The sequence below is a fragment of the Branchiostoma floridae genome, chromosome 9, assembly GCF_000003815.2.
Source record: "Branchiostoma floridae strain S238N-H82 chromosome 9, Bfl_VNyyK, whole genome shotgun sequence".
NCBI classification, from domain to species: domain Eukaryota; kingdom Metazoa; phylum Chordata; class Leptocardii; order Amphioxiformes; family Branchiostomatidae; genus Branchiostoma; species Branchiostoma floridae.
Window position 1 is genome coordinate 19,581,082 of NC_049987.1, and position 20,648 is coordinate 19,601,729.

A 20,648-nucleotide genomic window follows, 5' to 3' on the forward strand; every position below is an offset into this window, starting at 1 on the left:
GGACTAAGTAGAACGTGATGCCTACGAACAAATGGCAGAGTTTCTTCGTCGGCATCAGGGTCATACCTCCTCGTAATTTAGAGCTCGCTGACAACTCGGCCGAGCTAAATTCTTGATTTGTAAACGGGGCTTAATCACAACTACCTTCTAAGTGAAAGCTCCCCCTTTCTCAAATCTTATACATTCATCAGAAAACCCCAGGCATGTAGACAAAACGTGAAAGTAGGCGAGTATCACCTGTGGGCGATCAACACCAGCACCAGTGAGGACTGTCTGTACCTGAGCGTGTGGCAGCCGTCCCCTGCACCCAGTGGGGCCGCTGTTATGGTCTGGATATACGGAGGGTCGTTCCAGACGTAGGTGTAGATGCCAATGCCCATGACTCAAGTATCGTTATACATATGAGTAGAGCTTGTTTATTTATTTATTTAGTCATTTTATAGACCAATGCGTTGTACTTCCAGTTTTTGTGTTAAAATGGAATTTCAAAAAATCTGGAAAAAAATCAGTGTCATTATACATATTGCTAACATTGAAAAGTAGAGCCTGTTCCTTTCTTTAGCTATTCATCTTGGAGACTGTTGGGTTGGTCCCTAAGTTGAAATAAAATTTCAATAAATTTTGATATCATTGTTAGGACGCTCAGAACAGCGTATAAATGTTAATTTCATATTCCCAGGGGAGCGTCCACAGCTCCCACATACGACGGGCGGTACCTCGCAGCCACGGAAGGGGTGATCGTGGTGGGGCTGAACTACCGGCTCAGCACGCTAGGGTTCCTGTACGCCGGGACGGAGGACGCGCCAGGCAACGCCGGCTTCACAGACCAGGTCCTGGCGCTGACGTGGGTCAAGAACAACATCGCGGCGTTTGGAGGCGACCCAGAAAAGGTAGCCTCCACCAGGCCTTCCCATGGGGGTACGGGGAGAGTAGAATTCGGCAAAAAATCGGCAAATTTGTTAGGGTCATTCCATGCTAAAGTTTATCCCCTCCGGCCTGCTTAACTCTTCTGGTAGCAAAACTCCTTTTCTTATTACTCTTACTATAAAAATCAGCGTAGTCCGTCTGGTGGAGACTACAACAGATGCACCCGTATCTTTATTAACTCCGTGTACGTGCTGTCGGTGTGTGTTTGCCTGTACATGTGTTGGATTCTGTCAGTTACTTAGTAGTTAGTTAGATACGCTGTCAGAAGAGTTACAGGAAGTTGAGTAGGAAGATACACTGCAAGCTCGGACTTTCCGAAGTAACAGGAAGTCACATGATATTGAAAGTTTTATCTGCATTCCCTAAGCCCGGGACTGAGCTGTCTAAGGATCGAGGATGCATCTGTTTTACTTTTAGCCAAAGAGTTCAAATCTAAGATTATTGAGTTAGGACAAACGAATATTCCTTCATCTCTAAGTTTGATTGATAATTATAACTTTCGCGTGGTGGGTGTTTCTTGTTCTTTTTTGCGTTGATTTTGGGTCCTTCAATTTTTGCATAATATCTTTCTCTTGTATGTTCTTTGGACAGGTGACTCTGTTCGGCGAAAGCTCCGGTGGAACCAGCGTCGCTTTCCACTTGTTGTCTCCGGGTAGCAGGGACCTCTTCCACCGCGCGATCCTGCAGAGCGGGACAGCTCTCATAACCTGGGGACGAGACACCAAGGACACTGCGTACGAGAAGACCCTGAAGATAGCGAAAGCCGTGGGATGTCCGACAGACCAGGGCAAGGATAAGATGGTGGAATGCTTCCGAGGCAAGGACGGGCAACAACTTGTTAGTAGTTCAGTACTGGGATACACAAGTTTCTACCCCATCGAAGACGGTACTGTCATCCCAGAAAGCCCTTTCGTTTCTTATGAGAAGGGAGCCTTCAAGAAAGCAGATATCCTCATCGGATCCAACGAAAACGAGGGGACCTACTTCCTCGTCGACTACCAGGCGCCCGGGTTCAGCGGCTCCACGGAAAGCCTGATCAGCAAGCAGCAGTATCTTGAAGGCATCCCGTACATGGTGGCCGAGATCAACGAGTTCGCCGTGACCGCTGCGGCGTTCCAGTACATGGACTGGGAGAACCTGAACAGCTCGACCATGTACCGCGACGCACTGGACTCTCTCTACTCGGACTTTTACTTCGTCTGTCCAGACGTCATGACTGGACGAGGCCATGTGAGGGAGGGGGCGACAGCCTACATGTACAGGTTTGTTTATTGGAAGTGACAGGAATCGATGTAAAGCAGTTCCTTTAGTTAATATCCAGTGGCTAAGTCTCTTTATCTAAATCTATAGCTTGGGATCCCCGCTACAGGTCACTGTTGATCACCGTAACATGCACGCCACTGGACAGGGTTACAGTTCTCAAAACGACACATTATCTATTAGTTTATTGTACTTGTCTAAAAAAAAGCAAGAGGAATCTCCCAGGTACAATAAACTTGCATATACTGTACATGTTCATAGCGCCTGTCTTATCAGTAATGGCAAGTGGGATATTGCATGTAGCTCATCTGTAAACTTGATCGACACCACTTTCGTTTCACTTTTTATCCCAAGGTTCGCCCACCGCGCCTCCATCTCGCCCTTCGCCCCCTGGATGGGAGTCATCCACGGGGAGGAGCTGCCGTTCGTGTTCGGGCTGCCACTGGACCCGGCTTACGGCTTCAACCAGACGGAGAGGAACCTGACTCGTAGGGTGATGCGGCACTGGGCAAACTTCGCCAGGACAGGGTGTGTGGCTGTAAAATCATACAACAGACCTTAGTTTGTTTACCTACGTACCTTCCAAAAGCAGAGATTGATGGGAAAAATCGTGATATTTTCCTTATATGCCGTCTTTCGGGATAGCTGACAGAAAAGGACGGCATATATTTCCCTCATCAACCTCTGCTGTATGTTTACTCACCTCTTGCACAGAAGTGCGTTTCTTCTGCAATAGGGCCAGCCTTGCATAACAAAACCTAGTCTTTAATTTCTATCATCACAAAAATTCAGACAAACCACGTGGATCATATATTTCATGACTTTTTGGACTCGTTACCTTGAATACAAGTGATCGTGTATTTATATCATTGGTCTTCTTTGTGGCCTGTACTAAGTCAATGAGAGCTAGCAAACATATGCGATGAAGGTCTCAATTCTTTCTTTTATCCATGAACTCAGAAACCCGAACAGTAACAACGAGACGACATGGTGGCCCTTCAGCGTGACGGACGGGCGGTACCTGGTTCTGGACACGGGGGAGCCCCGGATGGTGCCCGGGCCGAGCACGGAGAACTGCGCCTTCTGGGATACCTACGTCACGCCCCTCATGAACCAAACGGGTGAGTGGGCTGCGTTTGCGTTTGTTAATGTGGGTTCACACGTGCGTATGTATTCAAGTCCGTACATTGTGCCCCTGGGAAGGCACAACCTTAAGTACATCCGTGTAATTGCAACGATTCGTTGAATGGAACGGCACGAGAAAAAAAAACGAGGAAAGTTTTTTTGTGTGTTAAATTGTCAATAACTGACAGGTGTGCTTTTTGTATAACATGAACTGTTTTAACCAACATGAAATACTCTAAATACCGTACACTTTTGTTACATTACGAATATCTCTTCTTGCAGACGCTTTGAAGAATGAACTGGAGACCTGTACCTCAGGAGCGCAAGGACAGCACCTTACAGGGAGATTTGAGGGGATTGTGGTATTTTGTAGCCTGATGTTCATCTTTATTCAGCTGCTGCGCTAGAACCATATGTACATACTGTTTCTCTGGGTACTGGATAGGCCAATCTTGGGGATGGATACTAGGCAAAGTGCTTAATATTTGCTTTATTGGTGTTACAAAAATAGAATTATGTTCTTGTTGTAGGTGTGTAAGTATATTCAACATTTTAATCGGTTTTCAAAAATCCAATCTCATGTTAAGTGGTCTTATTTCAGACTTAATAGATTGCATCATACAGTAGAAGCCGCTTAATTGCACACCCAATTTGCCAGCGAATTTCGTGCAATTATCCGGCGTGTGCGATAATGCGGAGTTGGTCATTTGGACCGCATCATCATGGATGGAGGGGCCGAGAGGTGGTATGGGAGGTAGTACAACGCACAGTTTATTTACGTGTTACAGTAGTGCTGTACCTGTTGTGCACCGGACGTCATATATATGTCTTCACGAAACATCGTACTACAATGCACTTGAAATCGAAACTAAAAGTAAGTTACTGTATACATTATGTAGCTTTCTTATCACGAAACTAAAGCATTGCACCGCCGAAGGCGAGTGTTATGTCCATCTGTTATGTCCATCATCGAGTCGCTGTGTTATTTCCGACTGGCTGCCAAGAACATAAAACCACTGCATAAGTATTTCCCCGCGACCCTAATTACATAATTAGACAATGGGCAGATAGAAAACATTTGTTATTGAATATATCATAGCATTGTCTGCCAAATCGTAATGCCGGCTTTGACGACCTTTAGCGGGCGGGCGTCTCTTCATGGTGCCGACCCCACAATATCGCTTTCTTTTGATCCCAATAACAATTTCATACATGTTGCCAGTGTAGCGACTTTACAAAGGCCGTTATCGGTTTATTTGTTCCGTATCTGACGATTTTTAGCACGCATTTTCGACGATTTGTCGACGATGTACATGTTTGACAAATTTTCGTGCAATTATCCGGCGTTGGTGATTTTTCTCGTGCAGATAAGCGAAGTCACAAACAATGGAGTGACGGTTTGGGATTTGGGGATTCCGTGCAATTACCCGAAGTGTGCGTTTATCCGAGGTGCAATTAACTGGCTTCCACTGTATATCATAGCTCTTGTTCAAAGTCATCAAATGTGCCGATAGTCATCGTGTCATTAAAGTTGTCCGTCTCCTCATCTTTAAAACTGTCAATGTTGATAGAGACGCCCTGAAGACTGAATTGACGACTTCCACTCTAGGAGTATTTACGTACATGATAGGGATATTTCAGACAGGTACTGTAAATGCATTTAATTTCGCGGTAGCGGGTAAAAGGACTTTTTGGCGGTGAATTTAAGTTCGCGGTAACGCCATAGACTGCAGTCTAATACAATAATAGAAAAAAGTTCGCGGTGGTTTTAAGTTTGCGGTGAAGTGGTTACCGCGAAAACCGCAAACATTAATCCACCGAGAACATTTCTGCATTTACAGTATATGCTATTATGCACTATGGCCACCTTGCAGCTTGATAATATATGCATAATAAGCTGCTAACGGTGTTATCTAATGAATAATTCCTGTCCCAAACATCCAAATCTATTGTTGTATCTTTTACATTCTATCTTGTATGACGCCGTGTGACGTCACGATGACGTGAGCCCTTTCCTTGACGTCAGAAGAACATGTGTATACATGTATCCTGCTCAACCAACCAGAGAATATCTCTTAATGACTGTAAGAAGTCCTGCGGGTCGAGCTGGTAAACACCTGAGGGTGAGAGAGTGGCAGAGGTCGGCGATTGCGTAGCACTGGATAATTGTTGAGACCTTGTACTAAATTCAGGCAACAGAGATATCCTAGCTATTCAATAAAGGTCTTCATTTATTCATTCATTGAAATGGCCGTTCAACCAAGAAGAGGGTGGATACACCTCGGTCAAATCTGTGAAATTTGATGATCTAAGCGATTACGAACTTCAAGAAAGGTAGACAAGACAAAAGTGTGCCGTACCCAAGTTACAAAACGTAGGGGCCACTTAACACAAATAAAGAAATACAGACAACATTTAATGCAACAAATGACGAGTTGGGGGTTATTATCGGATACACAACTATCTTGACAGTGTATCAAATGTTGTATTGTACGTATTGTCCCCGTGGTCGACTATTCACGCATTATATAACTGTTAGCACACAGGGGAAAATACTAAAAGCAGAAATATACAAAGTATATGATGATATATATATACAATGGTATAACGGTTTTCGAGAAAACGAGGATCGAAACTAATTGTTCAAATAGTGAAGTTGGAACCGTTTCCAGTCCACTGAGTATATAACATGAAACCGTACCTTTAACAGTTGTGAGAATATACGGGTCACCACAGACACACGCATTTTAAAAGTTAAAACATTTACCTGTCACTGTCTACATTTGCCTATCGGCAGGGCTAAGCATATAAAGTGGATGCTTTGCATTTCAGCATCCCTTGCGAATTTCTAATAAACAGATGTAATAGTATATTATTTTGTAGCAAGTGTGAGAATGTACGGGTCATGACACACCTTTCAAAACTTTTCCACCCTATTTAGTCTGAAAAGTGTGACTGAATCGGGTGCATGAAAAAGAGGGGTCAATCCACACCTTTTCACTGACTACCATTCCTTTCAGGGGCAGTGCATGTGATTGTACACTTACAATGGACGCATCACAGTCCGGCGACTATCCTAGTCAATCCTTTATCTTCAGAATAGATTAAAGACTCGCACACTGGCACCGACTGTACAATTGTGTTGTAGGCTTATATCAGTAAGCCTGTGTCGATCTGTAGAACACGCAGGAAATTTACGTGTTCCAATACACATCCTATATTGTCCTTTCCAGAAAGTCTTAGCCTTTTGTAACATCTAAAGGATGTTTGTGCATCTCTGGCTGCCTATCTTTCACAGTCAGACCAAAGACACAATACATTAACACGTAGTCCCACCCACACGTTTTCGTCCCTAATCATAGGTTATCTGGAGGAAAGGGTGCAATTTCCCCTCAACTACAATGAGGCTTTTTCAGTCAGTAGATAAGGCTGTAATTTTAGTTTTAAAGGTTACAATTAAGTAAGGGTTGGGCCTCATCTTAGTCATTAGATTGTGCGAAAAAAAGAGCAAGATTGTGCACACTTCTCGCCAAAATTGACGAGTGTAAAACTCTATATACTGCCCAGGTGTATGATTACAAAGTGATTGACCTAAATTTGGAGGTCGTACCTGCTTAGAAATAACAGGCAGTCTTTAAATTCCAAACCATGTATTTTGGAGGAGTGCCGACTCTCCCTCACTTTTCTGTCCCACCGACCGATGTCTAACAACCCTTGTTTGTTTATACGAGTCGAGGCAAGATACGATCTCGCAAATCAACCGACTTTTCAACTTCAAAAGTTCACCACAATCAAACTTAACAATGTTAAGCGCAATCTCGAAGACTGGTCTATTCTGCACGTACTAAACGATGACTCCATTTAACTTTTTACAGCACCTTGTGAAGTAATGTGTTCAAATTTTACAGGAAAACAAAAGGCTATAAGGACGTTTAAAGCCACCGTATGTCCATAGAAATGTATTCTATGCCCGATTGTATATCTCCAAATGTGCCAGTCTGTTTGGACAAGGGTTTGGATAGAAAATAGTAGCATTTCATTGGGTCAGATTTTCATTGAGTAACAACGCGTACCACCGTATTCTTAGCCTTGTTGAAGATTATTGGTCTATTCTCCAAGCATAGGTTGGGTCACGGAGATAGTAATGGTCGGCATTTTTACCCCTAAGAGGAGCAAGCCGGTAAAAAAAACGACCAATACTATCTCCGCGACCCAACCTCTGCTTGGAGAATTTACTGGTCCCGAGGTTTGCACATTATCATTCAGGGCGCGACTCCACTGAGTGATGCCCCGCTGTCCAAACTGACACTGCCTGTTCTAAACAATAGGGGAGGTGTCATCAGGTAGTTGTCTAAACATCCATTTAAGATAATGAAAATGCCATTTTCTAGCTAACACAGGTGAGGGAATCCCTTAACAAAGGTTATATATGTTATCCCACATGTATCTTGAAGAGGCACCCATACGTGATCATCACCTAATTCATTAGAAGATGGGAAGTCTCACTATGAATAATTGAAGAAATATATTGTCTGTCCGCACGGTATTATGCCGCTCAGCTTCTCTTTGTGTGTGTGGTCTTATCATCGTTAACGAATGAATAGATCTCGCATGTTCACTTCGCATTCAGCACCCAAAATAAATAGTGGCACCAGTGCGTTGTTTATAGAGTAAATCGAATGCAATAATCCTAGTCTGAAACATCGCTTTTCCAAGCAGATGTAAGGTAGTGCTATTTTTCTAGCCCTAAGGATCTATCGACTTAAAAAGTGTACAGAATGTACCCCCTACCCCCTAAAAATACGGAATAGATTAACAAAAGCCGTACGTATGTTTGACAGCTTGTCATGTCCTAACCGTTCCAAGGCAAAAGGACACAAGGTTGGATTGAATGAAGGTCATATGGTTATGACGTCTTTTTGTCAAGGAAAGGAGTTCCCAAGGTGAAATATAGCTCTAAGCTATACTCATTTCATACACGTCTTACTTTAGTCTCATGCTCACGAAATACAGATATTTGTGTGTGTCAGTAAACCGTGGGAGCTAGGGCTATTATTGCCGGGTTATGTTGGTATTTTTGTCTGTTGAGTGTTTATAATATTATGCATGCGTCGGTGGACATCCTCAATGGTTGGTTCCTCTCCGGTTGGTATGGCAGACACCCGCAGGCGTTTTCCGTTGAGATTTGATTGTAGACAACACTAGTTCGACCAAGGTGTGACCAAACGGTTCGGTATTTTTTAAATGCAAGGTTGGTAACGTACAATCTCCAAGCTGGAGGCCATACGACAAAAGTTCCGCTCCTTCGCGCGGCTAGTGTCGCGGGAGTCCAGCGAAGATTCCACCGAAGCTCCACAGAGCCCCAGCGAACCCGCTCCGCCTGCCGAGCCCGAGGTTTTCGAGACTGAAGACCGACGTTACGATCTAGGACTGGAGGAAAGCTGGGTTATTTTCGACTCTCATCGAGAAGAGAAGGGGTTACGTAAGAGAGATGAGTCCGAGGGCAGCGACGCCAGCTTCGAATCGGCTAGTACAAACCTTCCTGACGTACTGGAACCGGTAGTTAAGGCGGGCAGCGATCAGAAGATAAATAACGAGGCGACGGTAGAAATTCCTTTACAGACTATTAAACCGTCCGTGTCTGCTGATGAGAAGATTCAAGGTAAAGAAATGGCCATAGAACAGGACGACCCCCCTTCCCCCGGTAACGTGGTTGAAACAAGTGTTTGTTCAGACGATGTGGCGAGCGTAAACCAAGAAGAGGTATCGATATCGCCACGGGAAGAGCCCGTGAAGAAGGATGTTTACAACCAACCAGACCATGAAATACCTGTGCAGAAAAACGGCGGCCATTTTGATTCGTCTAGGTCAGACGAGTCGTTGCTGTATGTGGGCGAGTCGGGGTTGAAAAACAACTCATCGAGCAAAACAACAACCGATCTACCTGCGAATTCAGACATGGAAGACAATAAACCAACCGCTGAACTGAAACCACAGGAAGAATTGTCTTCTCAACCGGACTCTCACGAAAAAGAAACAACCAGTGGTGAGCAGACAATGGACGTTACCGATGGAATAAACAGAGAGCACTCACCGCAGGAAAGACAACAAACTGTCTCCCAGCGAAAAACTTATGATCGCAACCGGGCCTCATTCCCACCGCCGCCACCGGACTACGAGACCGCCATCACCAGGTGCGTAAGATTAGATCCCAACCCCGCCGGGTTTGTTTTGATGCCTGTGCTACCTGCAGGGTTTAGTCCGGCCGGAGGTCAACCGTACTGGGGTGACCACGTTCAACATGGCGCCCTTCCACCCCAGCCAAATAACGGGTTCGCACACGACGGGCATTTCCAGCAGGAATCAGGGCATGACAGGATACAAGACGCCCCGTTTGAACAGGATATATACCGCCATGAGCCGGGATTAGACCATTTCAGTACACTACCGCCTTACTCGCACGATTTAGGCCCCGATGAAGTAGGACACCCCGCATACGAAGATAGACATTTTGGAGACTTCCCCAGTAGACCGCCTCTGTATGGTAGTGCAGAGAACATATTAGATATGAAGGATCCATCTGTACCTCTAGCAGAAATGTCGCCTCAGTTGTCAAGCTCTGCAATGGACATTTCCGAATATGGCCGCAACAGCAGGTCCATGGATAGAAAATCAGCACTGGCCGGGTTTTTGAATCGCAGAAAGAACCTGTCCGGGTCTTGGGGATCTCGCACTAGACAGCCGAGACAGTCAGCAAGCAGCGTATTTGCTGGCTCAGCTGAATCCATACACGATACTCAAGATGACACGTCACAGAGAACAATGTCACTAGATCGGCTAAACAGACACAGGCCTGCATCTAAGAGGACGTACGGTATTAGGTCATCTTCACTAGATAGAATGTTGGATGATGATGGCAATGGTTTCGTTGAAACGGATGAAACAAATCCCGATGAAAACCAAGAAGAGGATACTCCGCAAAGGACCGCATCTCTGGATCGATTAGATAGGCAAAGAACACCATCTAAAAGATCGTATGGTATCAAGACGTCATCTCTACATCCTTCAGATAATGGTCGCTTTGATGGCAATGGCGACCAAATCACTGGGGAATCCAATGAAGATGGAACTCCACAAAGAACCGGGTCCTTAGATCGACTGAACAGACAGGGGTCGGCGTATGACAGAGCAAAGAGAGTCAAGGCAGCATCTTTGGAAGAATTCAGACAGAGTCTCAAACTACTGACTTTGAAGAAAGACAAGTCGCCTGGCAGTGATGTGGATCAGCATCAAGAGCAGGTGAATCACGAAGAGACACGGGTACCACAAGAGGCAACACAGAAAACACCTGTTAGAAAACACCTGACGCCCTTCATCAAGTTCTCACCCGCGTTCCTCGAACAAGAACGTGGTAAACAGATAATCCCACAGAGCCCAACGCCTACCCCTACAGTAACTGACGGACAACTGAGTCGGTTGGACGACGCCAGACAGAGGGCCAACCAACTGGAAGAACTTCTGAACTCGAAACGACAGAAGATGGAAGAAGCCAAAGAGCAGGTGCGTAAGATTCATCAAAACCTCGAAGAGGAGCTGACGAAGCAAAAACAAGTTAGCGCAAACAGTAGACAAGGCGAAGAATCAGTTGAAATTAATTTCTCAAAGTCTAAGGATGGAGACGAAAAGAGTGAACAGCCGAATGGCACCGCGGAGGACAATGACTGGTCCACAGTGCAGTTTGGACATCAGTCTATCTCCAAATCAGCTAGCCATGATAATACAGACAGGAAAGAATCAGGAGATGATCTGTTCACAAAACTGGACAGCAAAGATGAGGAATCGCATAATGTAGCCAAGAAACTTCTATTGAGGGCAGAAGGAAGCCATCAGAATGAACCAATTTCTCACAGCTTCATCTCATTCGAAGGAGACGACGGCCCCATCACTCCTCCTCCTTTAAGAAACGACCCCCTCCCTGAGTTAGGAGTACCAGAGAACGACTACATCCCAGGAAATCCATTTGATCTCTTCCTGGATTCACTTGGTCTGCCGGTGATGGAAGGTGACTGGCCAGAAGAAAGGCGACCCTCCCTCAGTACCATATATGAAGAAGACGAACCTTTGACTGACTCGAATGCCACTAGTGTCATTGACTTGACGATGGAGGAGGGGTCGCTTGTAGCAGAGGACGATGAAAAGGAAGAAATGGGACCGGAGGAAGAGGAAAGAGAAGACATTAATGAGAAGAAGGTATCGCCAGTTGAAGCGACAGAAGCAGAAGAAAAGGTTGAGAACCTCCATCCACAAGAGAGGCTAGAAAATGACAAGGATAAGTTGGAGAAGGATGAGGATTTGGCTGAGACAAGCAAAAAGGATGCAGAGGTGAACATTGTGAAACAAGTTAGCAAGACAGAGACAGAAGAGATTCATACCACGGAAGAGATAACTGTCAATGGAAAAGGAGAGAAACTAGAAGAGAAGACAGAGGTTAACAAGGTAAATATGTCAGAGGAACCGAATGACGTGGTAGAAAGCACACAGAGTGCACAAGAAGACATTTCTGAAAAGGACACTACGATGGAGAAAAGTCAAATAGATGCCACAGGTGGGGAAAAGGATTCAACAAAGGAATCTTTAAACGAAGAACCAATCGATAGTGTACAACATGTGGACAAGAAAGAAGAAGAAGGAAACGATCAAACCAACACATTGCCAGTGATGTCTGACATCCCTACAAAAGAGCTGGACAATGCTGCCGATGAGAAAGATGGACTTGAAGAAAAGATAACGGAGGAGTCAGCGGATTCAAAGGTGGAACTGCAAGATGAACAGAACACAAAACAAGCCATTGAAGAAGACAAATGCATGGCAGGTGATGAAAAGCCACAGCCAGTCATCAAGGTGATGCCTAAAGAAGAAGATGCGTCATCAGAAAAAGAAGGTACAAATACCCTGGAGAACAAAGAAAACGTTACAGATGAAGCCAAGAAAGATGTTGCAGATACACCAAAGGAGGATGCGGAAAAGGAGGATACAGGTGCAACAAAACTGACTGTAAGGAGTCAAAATGATAATGCAGAGCAGGAGAGAAAAGAAGCTTCTGGAATCGAAGAAAATCAGAAGAAAGAGGCAGTAGCACAGTCAGATGCCGTATCCATCCGTACAAAAGAGACACCTAAAGAAGAGATCGACAAATCCGTTGCAAAGACCCAAGAACCTATCATCGAAAACGAACAGGAGAATAACATGCGACTACAGGAGGAACACAATCCTAAGATTTCGGTGGATGGTGCGAAGACAAATCCGAAGAAAATGCCTGTTGTTGAATTAACAATCAACCTGAAAGCCAGTGAGATAGGTCCAGATCTGCTAAATGAGTTGGAGAAAGCTAAAACACCCACCAGTGTCACCCCTGTCGTTCAGGTGTCTGAAAGCCCAAAAGTCAGCAAAAAGACTTCTAGAGATAAGACGAAGCAGTCCAAAGGAACAACAAAAAGCTCAAAGGAACCTGACAAGTCTAAAAAGAACAAGAACTTCATGGAAGAAATCAACGCCTTGCTGGAGCAGACCGAGTCGACCATGGTCAGGAGGAGCACCGAAATCACAAGTGTGTCTGAGGATCTGCAAAACACCGCTAAGACTCTATTTAACTTAGAAGTAGAGGAACCAGTTTTCACCAGCCCGAATACAACTAGCAGCTCGCATGATCTGAGCGGAAGTGCTTCCTCATTGGACTCGACAGAAGAGGACAAAGGTCATATTTCTCTTACGAGTCCGGAACGTCCTTCCGTTGAGAGTCCGGAACGTCAGCCGTCGGTCACAACTCCGGAGCGTCAAAGTGATTCCGGTAACGGGTCTCTCAATGAAAGCCCGTTTTCCGTTAGAGCAGAAACCCTTGAGAAGTCACCACCTCCTCTTGACTCACAGAAGGAAATACACAAGATGACCAAGCAGGAAGGTGAAGACGAAAAGAAACAAGAGAGTGTCAAAGATCAAACGGAGAAGCCGACGCCAATCGCAACCAAAGAAGTCTTGGAAACAGGCAAGGAAACTTTATCCAAAGAGAACCAAAGTGAAAATACAACATCGAGTATTTCGGGTGAGTCTACTGGAAAATTTGAAACTTCACATCAGAAACAAGACGCGGAAAAGGACAAAGTCATTCCGTCCGACGTCATCAACCCTAAAGATAACCTGGAGCAAAAAGAACCGGACACAATGAGTGAGCCTATCAAGTCTTCTCAAGACGAGGAAAGTCCAAGTAAGGAAAGTGTCCCAGAAGAAGTGATCATCACATATAAGAAGATCGATGTTCAAGATAATCTGAAGCAAAGTGAACCGGATATGAAGAGCGATGAAACAGTGCTGCCATCTATTGAAAGAGAACGTCCAAGTCAGGAAATGAATACAGAGCAGATGCAAGAAATAAACATTGAGTCCAAGAAGCCCTGCTATGAAGACGAACCAAAGCAAAAAGAATCTGATACGATGAGCAATGAAGCCACGCCTCATGAAGTCTTAGAAGCAACGCAAGAAATAAGGAAAGGGACAGACACACCAACCCATGATGCAACAAAACCACCAAAGACCGACGTTGCTGAGCCAAATGCAAAAATCCCGTCGGAGAGTAACGAACAAAAGAAAGCACATACAAGTCGAGTTGAAATGAACGTTCCCGTGCAAGAAAAGAAAGCAAAACTTGTCTCCGAGGACATCAAGAAAGACGAAGGGGATGTGGTGAAACAAGAGCCTGATATAATCAGCAACATGCCAAAAGTAGCACGCTCTGTGGAAATGTTTGAATCGCTCCTGAGGTCCAACAATAAGAAGAGCACAGCTAAGACAAATAGCGTTAAGATAAAGCCCGTTCCCACAGACGTGCAAGAAAGAAACGGCGTAAATAAAATTGCAGATGACGCTCATCCAAAAGCAAAGGCGGAAGACAAGAAAAGCCGAACAGTCGAACCTGACGTCCACAAACAAAGCAAGCAAGAAACCACCAACAGCCAACCTCCAGACCAAGTCGACGACGAAGGTGAGGTTGCAGAGGGCATCTACACCGCCAGCCTGGTTTATGTCGGCGGCAACAGCTTTGAAGAGAGTGGAGAGTTCTCTCCCAGAAGTTTCCCTAACAACGAATCATTGGAAGATGACAGCAGCCCTATCTTCTCCCCAACGCATAAAAGCACCCCCAGGGAGGGCATCTTCAAGGCGCAGTTGGTCCAAGTGAGCAGCCTGAGCTTCGAGGAGGAAGAAGAATCCTTCGGTTCTGAAGATTCTAGCAACGCCAGCATCAGATCTTCACCGTCCTACGAGCTAGTCCGCGACGAGAAAGGGTGGAAAGGCAAGCCAGCCCCCCGACATAGCACCCCGACCGGCCAGGAGGACAGCTCCCCCGGCCAGGAGGACAACAGCCTCCGGAGGGGGAGGAGCATGCGGCGGCGGAGCCAGAGGAGGAGCTTCGAGGGCAGCCTGTGGGACGACGAGGACTTCAAGCACAAGGTTAGTAGCACATGTGACTGATTCTTTGACAAAGACTCAGAAAAACCTTCTAATGGGCAATTTATGAGTAAGGAATAGATGGAGAGATTTAGGTCATTGACATGTGTCCACAGGTTCTTTTATTAGTCCACATTTCCACAAGACCGATATATTATAACGACAGAGAATCGTACGTTAGGATCATTGCAAGATGAGTTGAAAAAACAAATTCGACGCTCTCGATCAAGATCGAAATTTTGCCAAAACCATCAAACAATTTATACTCGGAGAATACGTTGGCAATTATTGAAAACTCCCTAAGAGACCATTAAAAGGTCACTGAAAGACTTTTCAAGTATTTGTCATCAGCGGTCTTTCTTTCGTAGTACCCCGACCTGACATGCACAATCATACACCAAAGTCAACACTTACAAATACACCTTTCGCAAGCTTACTTACCTGGAAGTAATTCCCAGTGGCCGCAAAACCAGAAATGGTTTGCTTGCTTGAGCATGTGGCTTAGCTATTATTTCTTTATAGTAATGTGTACTTCTCATTGTATATTTCAACTTCTACACAGTGTTTTTGACATAGGCATTGTACTACTTATGATCAATGTCTATTGTGCAACACAGGAATGTGTTCTTGTTGTAAATGTATTATTTGCAAATGATCACTGTGCTTTTCAATATTATCTTTTAACTTAAAACAAACAAACAAACAAACACAGGTGAACTCGAACTATGTAAACACTTGATGCACAAAGCACATCACAATTTTTTTCTAACATGAAGGGGGAAAAGATCACCCAGTGCACAAAAGGCTTGTAACAAACACTTTAGAGAAGAAAAGGCACAAAATTGATTAAAAAATTCAATTTCTAATCAAAGTGTTAAGGGTATGGAAAGACACCAACTAACATAATCTAACTTCTCCGCATCAGCCGGCGCTCTTAAGACAAGACAGCCCACTACACAAACCAGAGCCGGTCAGATCACCTGAGCTAGACACCAGCGCATCTTCACAGAAAACGTCGCCTAGTCCAAAGTCAAAGAAAAGTTTCAAAGACTTCTTCCGTCTGGGTAAGAAGAGAAGCTCTTCCGCCCACAAAGCCACACCCAAACGCACCCCTGGTTCGGAAGAGGAAAAGGTCGATGCCTTACCGACTAGCATTCTCGTAGAGAGAGGGTCTCAGAGCGACACTGAAGACGAACCAAGGGGAGGACTGAGTTTATTCTACAAGACGTCGAAGACCAAACGTAAGAAGCGCAAGGGTTCTGTTAGTTCAGCCGGTGGCGAGCGAGGTTGCGGAGCGGTGTCGCTGGGTGGTAAGCCTGGTGAACGGAGGAATAGCTGGGCTGCAGGACAGGGGCGTTTCTCTAACACCGCCATACCGCTCGCTTTCAACTATGGTGTAGACGCTCAGCTACGTCGCGGTCACACAATTTGCTGGGGAACCAGAGTTGATGTTAGGAAGCAGTGGAACTCAAAGCGAAAGCAGAACGTAGGAAAGAATAGCTCTAGCTGTAGCTCTCTGCCGACTTTGCTTGCTAGTTCACCGCGGACAGTCTTCCACAGTGCTTCATCCATTCCGCCATGCCCATCAATAGAAGAGGATGCTAGTAGCAACCAGTCTCTGATTTTCGAGTCAGCCCTTTGAGAGCTTTTGATATGTTCATCTTTGATCATTCCATGGTGGCTTAGAGTAGATCATTGCCTGCATTTGCTAACACTGGTGTCGGTTCTAACGCAAGAATGGTGTCGGTTCTGACGCGACTGAATGGTGTTTGGGGCCTTTCAATTGGAATTAGCTAGCAGGATATTACTAACCTCAGTTACTCCTAATGTCGCACGACGCATATTTACACGCTGTTTCCCTGTAATTCCCTTTCAGTGTAGCCAGAGCCCGCCACGAGGTCGAAACTACACGTGCCTGCGAAAATCGCCAGCGTCTTCTAATGCATGAACCGTACCGTCCTCACCACTACCACACACAGTATAGCTGTGTCCACATGTCACCATCATCACCATTCACACACTACCGTAGATATGAAGATGTACAGTCAAACCTGCCTATAGTGACCACTCTTGGACATTAGACATTTATATTATAGATTTTAAAAGAATGTTTGGATCAATGGAAAAACATTTAAGGGACAACCAATAAGTGGCTACAGAGGCAATGGTCAGGTGGTTCTTCTGGTGAGGTGGTCACTATTACAGATTTGACTGTAGTGTTATGTTTTTTGTTGAAGTAACATTTAACAATAAACTGACGTTTTGTCCATGTAGACTAATGAATTGTACAGGCACAGAGATTTAGGCTATCTTTCGTTTTTCAGGAAAGTCATTGAGCACTCCCATTGGTCCTTGATGTCTAACTTGTAACATCGGAATTTTAGACGTGACAGTCACGTGCCTTAGAGGAGCAACGCCATTGGCTGGGGGCATCTTACACTTTCTATGACGCTAACTGTACTGACATTTCATTTCGTCATCTAACTTTGTTCAGAAGAACTAAGGAGACATATCATCAACGCCACCTTGTGGACATTAAAGTAATGCATTGTTATAATTAATACTCGCAACAGTTGCTCCATCTATCTGATTGTATAGTACTGCATCTAGCAAATGTAACAGTTAGGTTGTATCAATCTGAGGAAGCTATTGTGTCATACTTTACAGTAGATAAGCGCACTCTTCAAAGAGTTTTACTTTTCATCTTATAATTAATAACACAGTGGATATCACCAACTCTATTCAGCAGAAATCTTGCAAGCTTTCCGATCAAAGTTTTTATATTACGGTTGTACACATTTTGTCATACTTAGGTTGTCAACACACTGTACAATGTAAGGGACAACGGTAACTTTTCTTAGACTGTCGATTTTCAATGTAAAAGGAACACTGGCTTTTGATTGACTACAATACATAATGTTATGGCTATTGCCATAGATTTAGCTTGAATACTGTTTGCATTCAATTATACAACGAAGAGCATATCTAATGCATTAATTTTTTTTTAAATCAGATGTCTTAGTTTTTTTTGCAAAAGATTTGATTTTTGTTACGTGTGACCTCAGTAGCCAGTGAGATAAGTTATGTTAATCGCCAGCGCTGAGCTTAACTCGTTTTGCCGTGGGCAGAATTCGCTCTCGTGTCTGTCAGCAAGCCACGCCCACAAGAACCGGTTTCGCGGCATCATTTGTGTCGCAAATTAGCTCTTTCAGTTGAAAGGTCACCAAGTAATCATCGTTACATGTAAACACTGGTTCTACAGGTCAAGGGTTAGAGGTCATGACATTATTTGTTTACTTTTTGTCTGGATCAAGAAGCTTAAATACAAGAGCCATTTTAATGTAAACTTAAAGTAATATTAATCTACGAGCAATTGACATAAGATGTATCTAGCCTTATCTAATGTTGAGAAACATGAAAATTACTTTGTAAGATTATTTTTAAAAAATTCATGGTGTTTGAAAATGTGGTTAATAGTGTTATCTGTAAACGATATTTTAAAATCTAGATGATCAAACGTAATAAGGTTATTTTTGTCAACAGACTACCTGTGCAGTATGAAATAGCTGTAGCTTAGGCTAAGGACAGATTGGTAGAAAATATTGCATTAGCTTAATCCAAGAAATGTAATTTCAAGACAAAGATATCTTGCAATAATTGGTGTTTTGCACGTGCCCAGGAAGACCACTTATGCGACCTACTGATTTCATTGGCCAGGTGTGCCTTATGTAGATCTGATCACTTGTATAGGCTTGAATTTGTAGTATCTTGTTTATCATTTAGAATGGCAAAGACTATGTATTACATGATGGCAAGGACAGTTTTAGTGACGGCTCATGCATACATACATGTGACGATCAAATATCTGTACGTCATTGTATTTTGTATATTTACCTTCAAGTTTACGGTTGCTATGAGCCTTACATGATTGTGGAGACTGTATCATACTTTGTTGTAAAATAAATTGTTGTTTCTTTTTTACTTTTATGATGTGTTTTTATGATGTGTTTGTTATTATAACGTTATAATAGATAACGTGTGTGTGTGTGTGTGTGTGTGTGTGAGTGAGTGAGTGTGTGTGTGTGTGTGTGTGTGTGTGTGTGTGTGTGTGTATGTGTGTGCAACTATATAGTTCTGTATGTCTCTTTGTTGGAAGTGGGCCCGGGGTGGGGTGAGCGTGATGTAATTTCCCTACAAAATGACGGTTACACATTATCCCCTGAAAGGTCACATGGAATCAAACTACTTTACATATGACGTGTGCCACCAAAACTGGAAAGGTCACAAGGTCTCCGTTTACACAAAAGTCAGTTATGTCTGTTTATTTTGAATGTTAAGATCATTCGTTACTGATCTTAGCGCTGCAGTGAAGCTACATAATTAGATTAAACATGACATGAAATTCCAAGCACTTAAGTAATGCGGTGCTATACCAGTTATATCTTGAAGACACGTATTTTCTCCGATTTGCAAAAGTTATCGGAACAGAACTCTCCAAGACAAAATGAATTCATTGTCTACAGTCTTTGATGACAGCTCGGTTAAAACTGTTAATATCTTATTCACAATACACTGGTTGTATAATGGGAGTGGAAAGAAATACAAAGACACAGTATTGTAATGGTTGTGTGAGTGAGTGAGTGAGTGAGTGAGTGATGAGTTAGTGAGTGAGCGAGCGAGGGAATGAGAGTGAGTGAGCGAATGAAAGAGTGAGTGAGCGAATTAGAGAGAGGGAGAGACAGAGAAAGAGAGTGAACGAATAAACGAGAGAGTGGTTGAGTGAGCGAAAGATTGATTCCGGAAAAAGGAAAAGGGATTCTTAAAGAACAATTGATGTATTGCTACAGGGGTAAAGTCGAGTGATTATATCAGGTCCCATAGAATTTAGTTTTGGAGAACGTTGTGACCTCCAAAGATTGCTATAATTGGGCGGTAAGTTCTCAAGCCGAGCAGTCGTGCCATGTTAACACGGGAGTTTACCACACCTGTCAAATTAATAACTCTGACATTTGACGTCACAGTGAATGTCAAGATAATACAACTGAGCATGCGCTGTGACTTCAGAGCGACAACATGATTGAAATATCAAACATCGAATCAGTTAAGTGAAAAAAATAAAACTTTCTGTTAAATTTTCATCCATACACTGCTAGAATGAGAAATCTATCACTCTGTTATATCATGACTATACTGTGATATACAGACTACCGTAATATGAGAGCAGTCCAATTTCTATTCAAGCCGTCCTACATGTATCTACATTATTAATTCATCCTATGATACCACTGGGGCCACTCTTTCAAAATGGATGCCCCATGTAAGTGCTTATAAATATACCACAGTCTGCGAGTTCGACAACCATCGTTGAAGAGGTTTTAAGCGGAAGTCTACTGAGAACATCATCCAAGTCTCCTTTTGTGACAGCAGGTTTTAGATACTGTAAAATCAAGACAAATACACGCAGGTCTTGAGACCTTACAAGAATTAGGAGGATGTCAAGGTCGTCGAAACATTTTGCAGCAGCTGTCACGTTTCGCGTTAGGTCTCTTTGATAGAAATGATAAGGGCACATTGTGAGGCTAACACCGACATGATAGTTTAAGACCGTTTCCATTCAAGTCTATGGATTTGTGATATACCACAAGGTAGTATACCCGGGTCACTGAAAATTTGGCTGTACTTTGCTGTTCTTATTCTTTAAAGTAGTATTTATGAAAATAAGTGGCTACAATACAATACTGTTGCCATTCTACGTTGATGCAACATAAATTGAAAGACCTCACAATATGCCAATTCTGTATCCTTGAGACTTTTAATTCTTCTTGCTTGAAGCCGTC

General features: G+C 43.7%; 2 protein-coding genes across 4 annotated transcripts; both read left to right on the forward strand.

Moving 5' to 3' along the window:
- Positions 1-127: 127 nt before the first annotated feature.
- LOC118423462 (cholinesterase 2-like) lies at positions 128-3,927 on the forward strand. The gene is made up of 6 exons (XM_035831629.1): positions 128-356; positions 680-890; positions 1,519-2,189; positions 2,542-2,715; positions 3,148-3,308; positions 3,595-3,927. The coding sequence occupies exons 1-6, from the start codon at positions 325-327 to the stop codon at positions 3,717-3,719; spliced, it is 1,374 nt and encodes a 457-aa protein (XP_035687522.1). The 5' UTR covers positions 128-324; the 3' UTR covers positions 3,720-3,927.
- A 4,509-nt stretch (positions 3,928-8,436) lies between these two features.
- On the forward strand, positions 8,437-18,251 carry LOC118423443 (microtubule-associated protein futsch-like). Of its 3 annotated transcripts, XM_035831598.1 has the most exons (3): positions 8,441-14,814; positions 15,737-16,052; positions 16,688-18,251. In XM_035831598.1, the coding sequence occupies exons 1-3, from the start codon at positions 8,983-8,985 to the stop codon at positions 16,690-16,692; spliced, it is 6,153 nt and encodes a 2,050-aa protein (XP_035687491.1). In that variant the 5' UTR covers positions 8,441-8,982; the 3' UTR covers positions 16,693-18,251. The 3 variants fall into 3 exon arrangements, with proteins under 3 accessions (XP_035687490.1, XP_035687492.1, XP_035687491.1); XM_035831597.1 differs by having other exon boundaries at positions 8,437-14,814; positions 15,737-18,251; XM_035831599.1 differs by lacking the exon at positions 15,737-16,052 and having other exon boundaries at positions 8,439-14,814.
- The last annotated feature ends 2,397 nt before the right edge of the window (positions 18,252-20,648 follow it).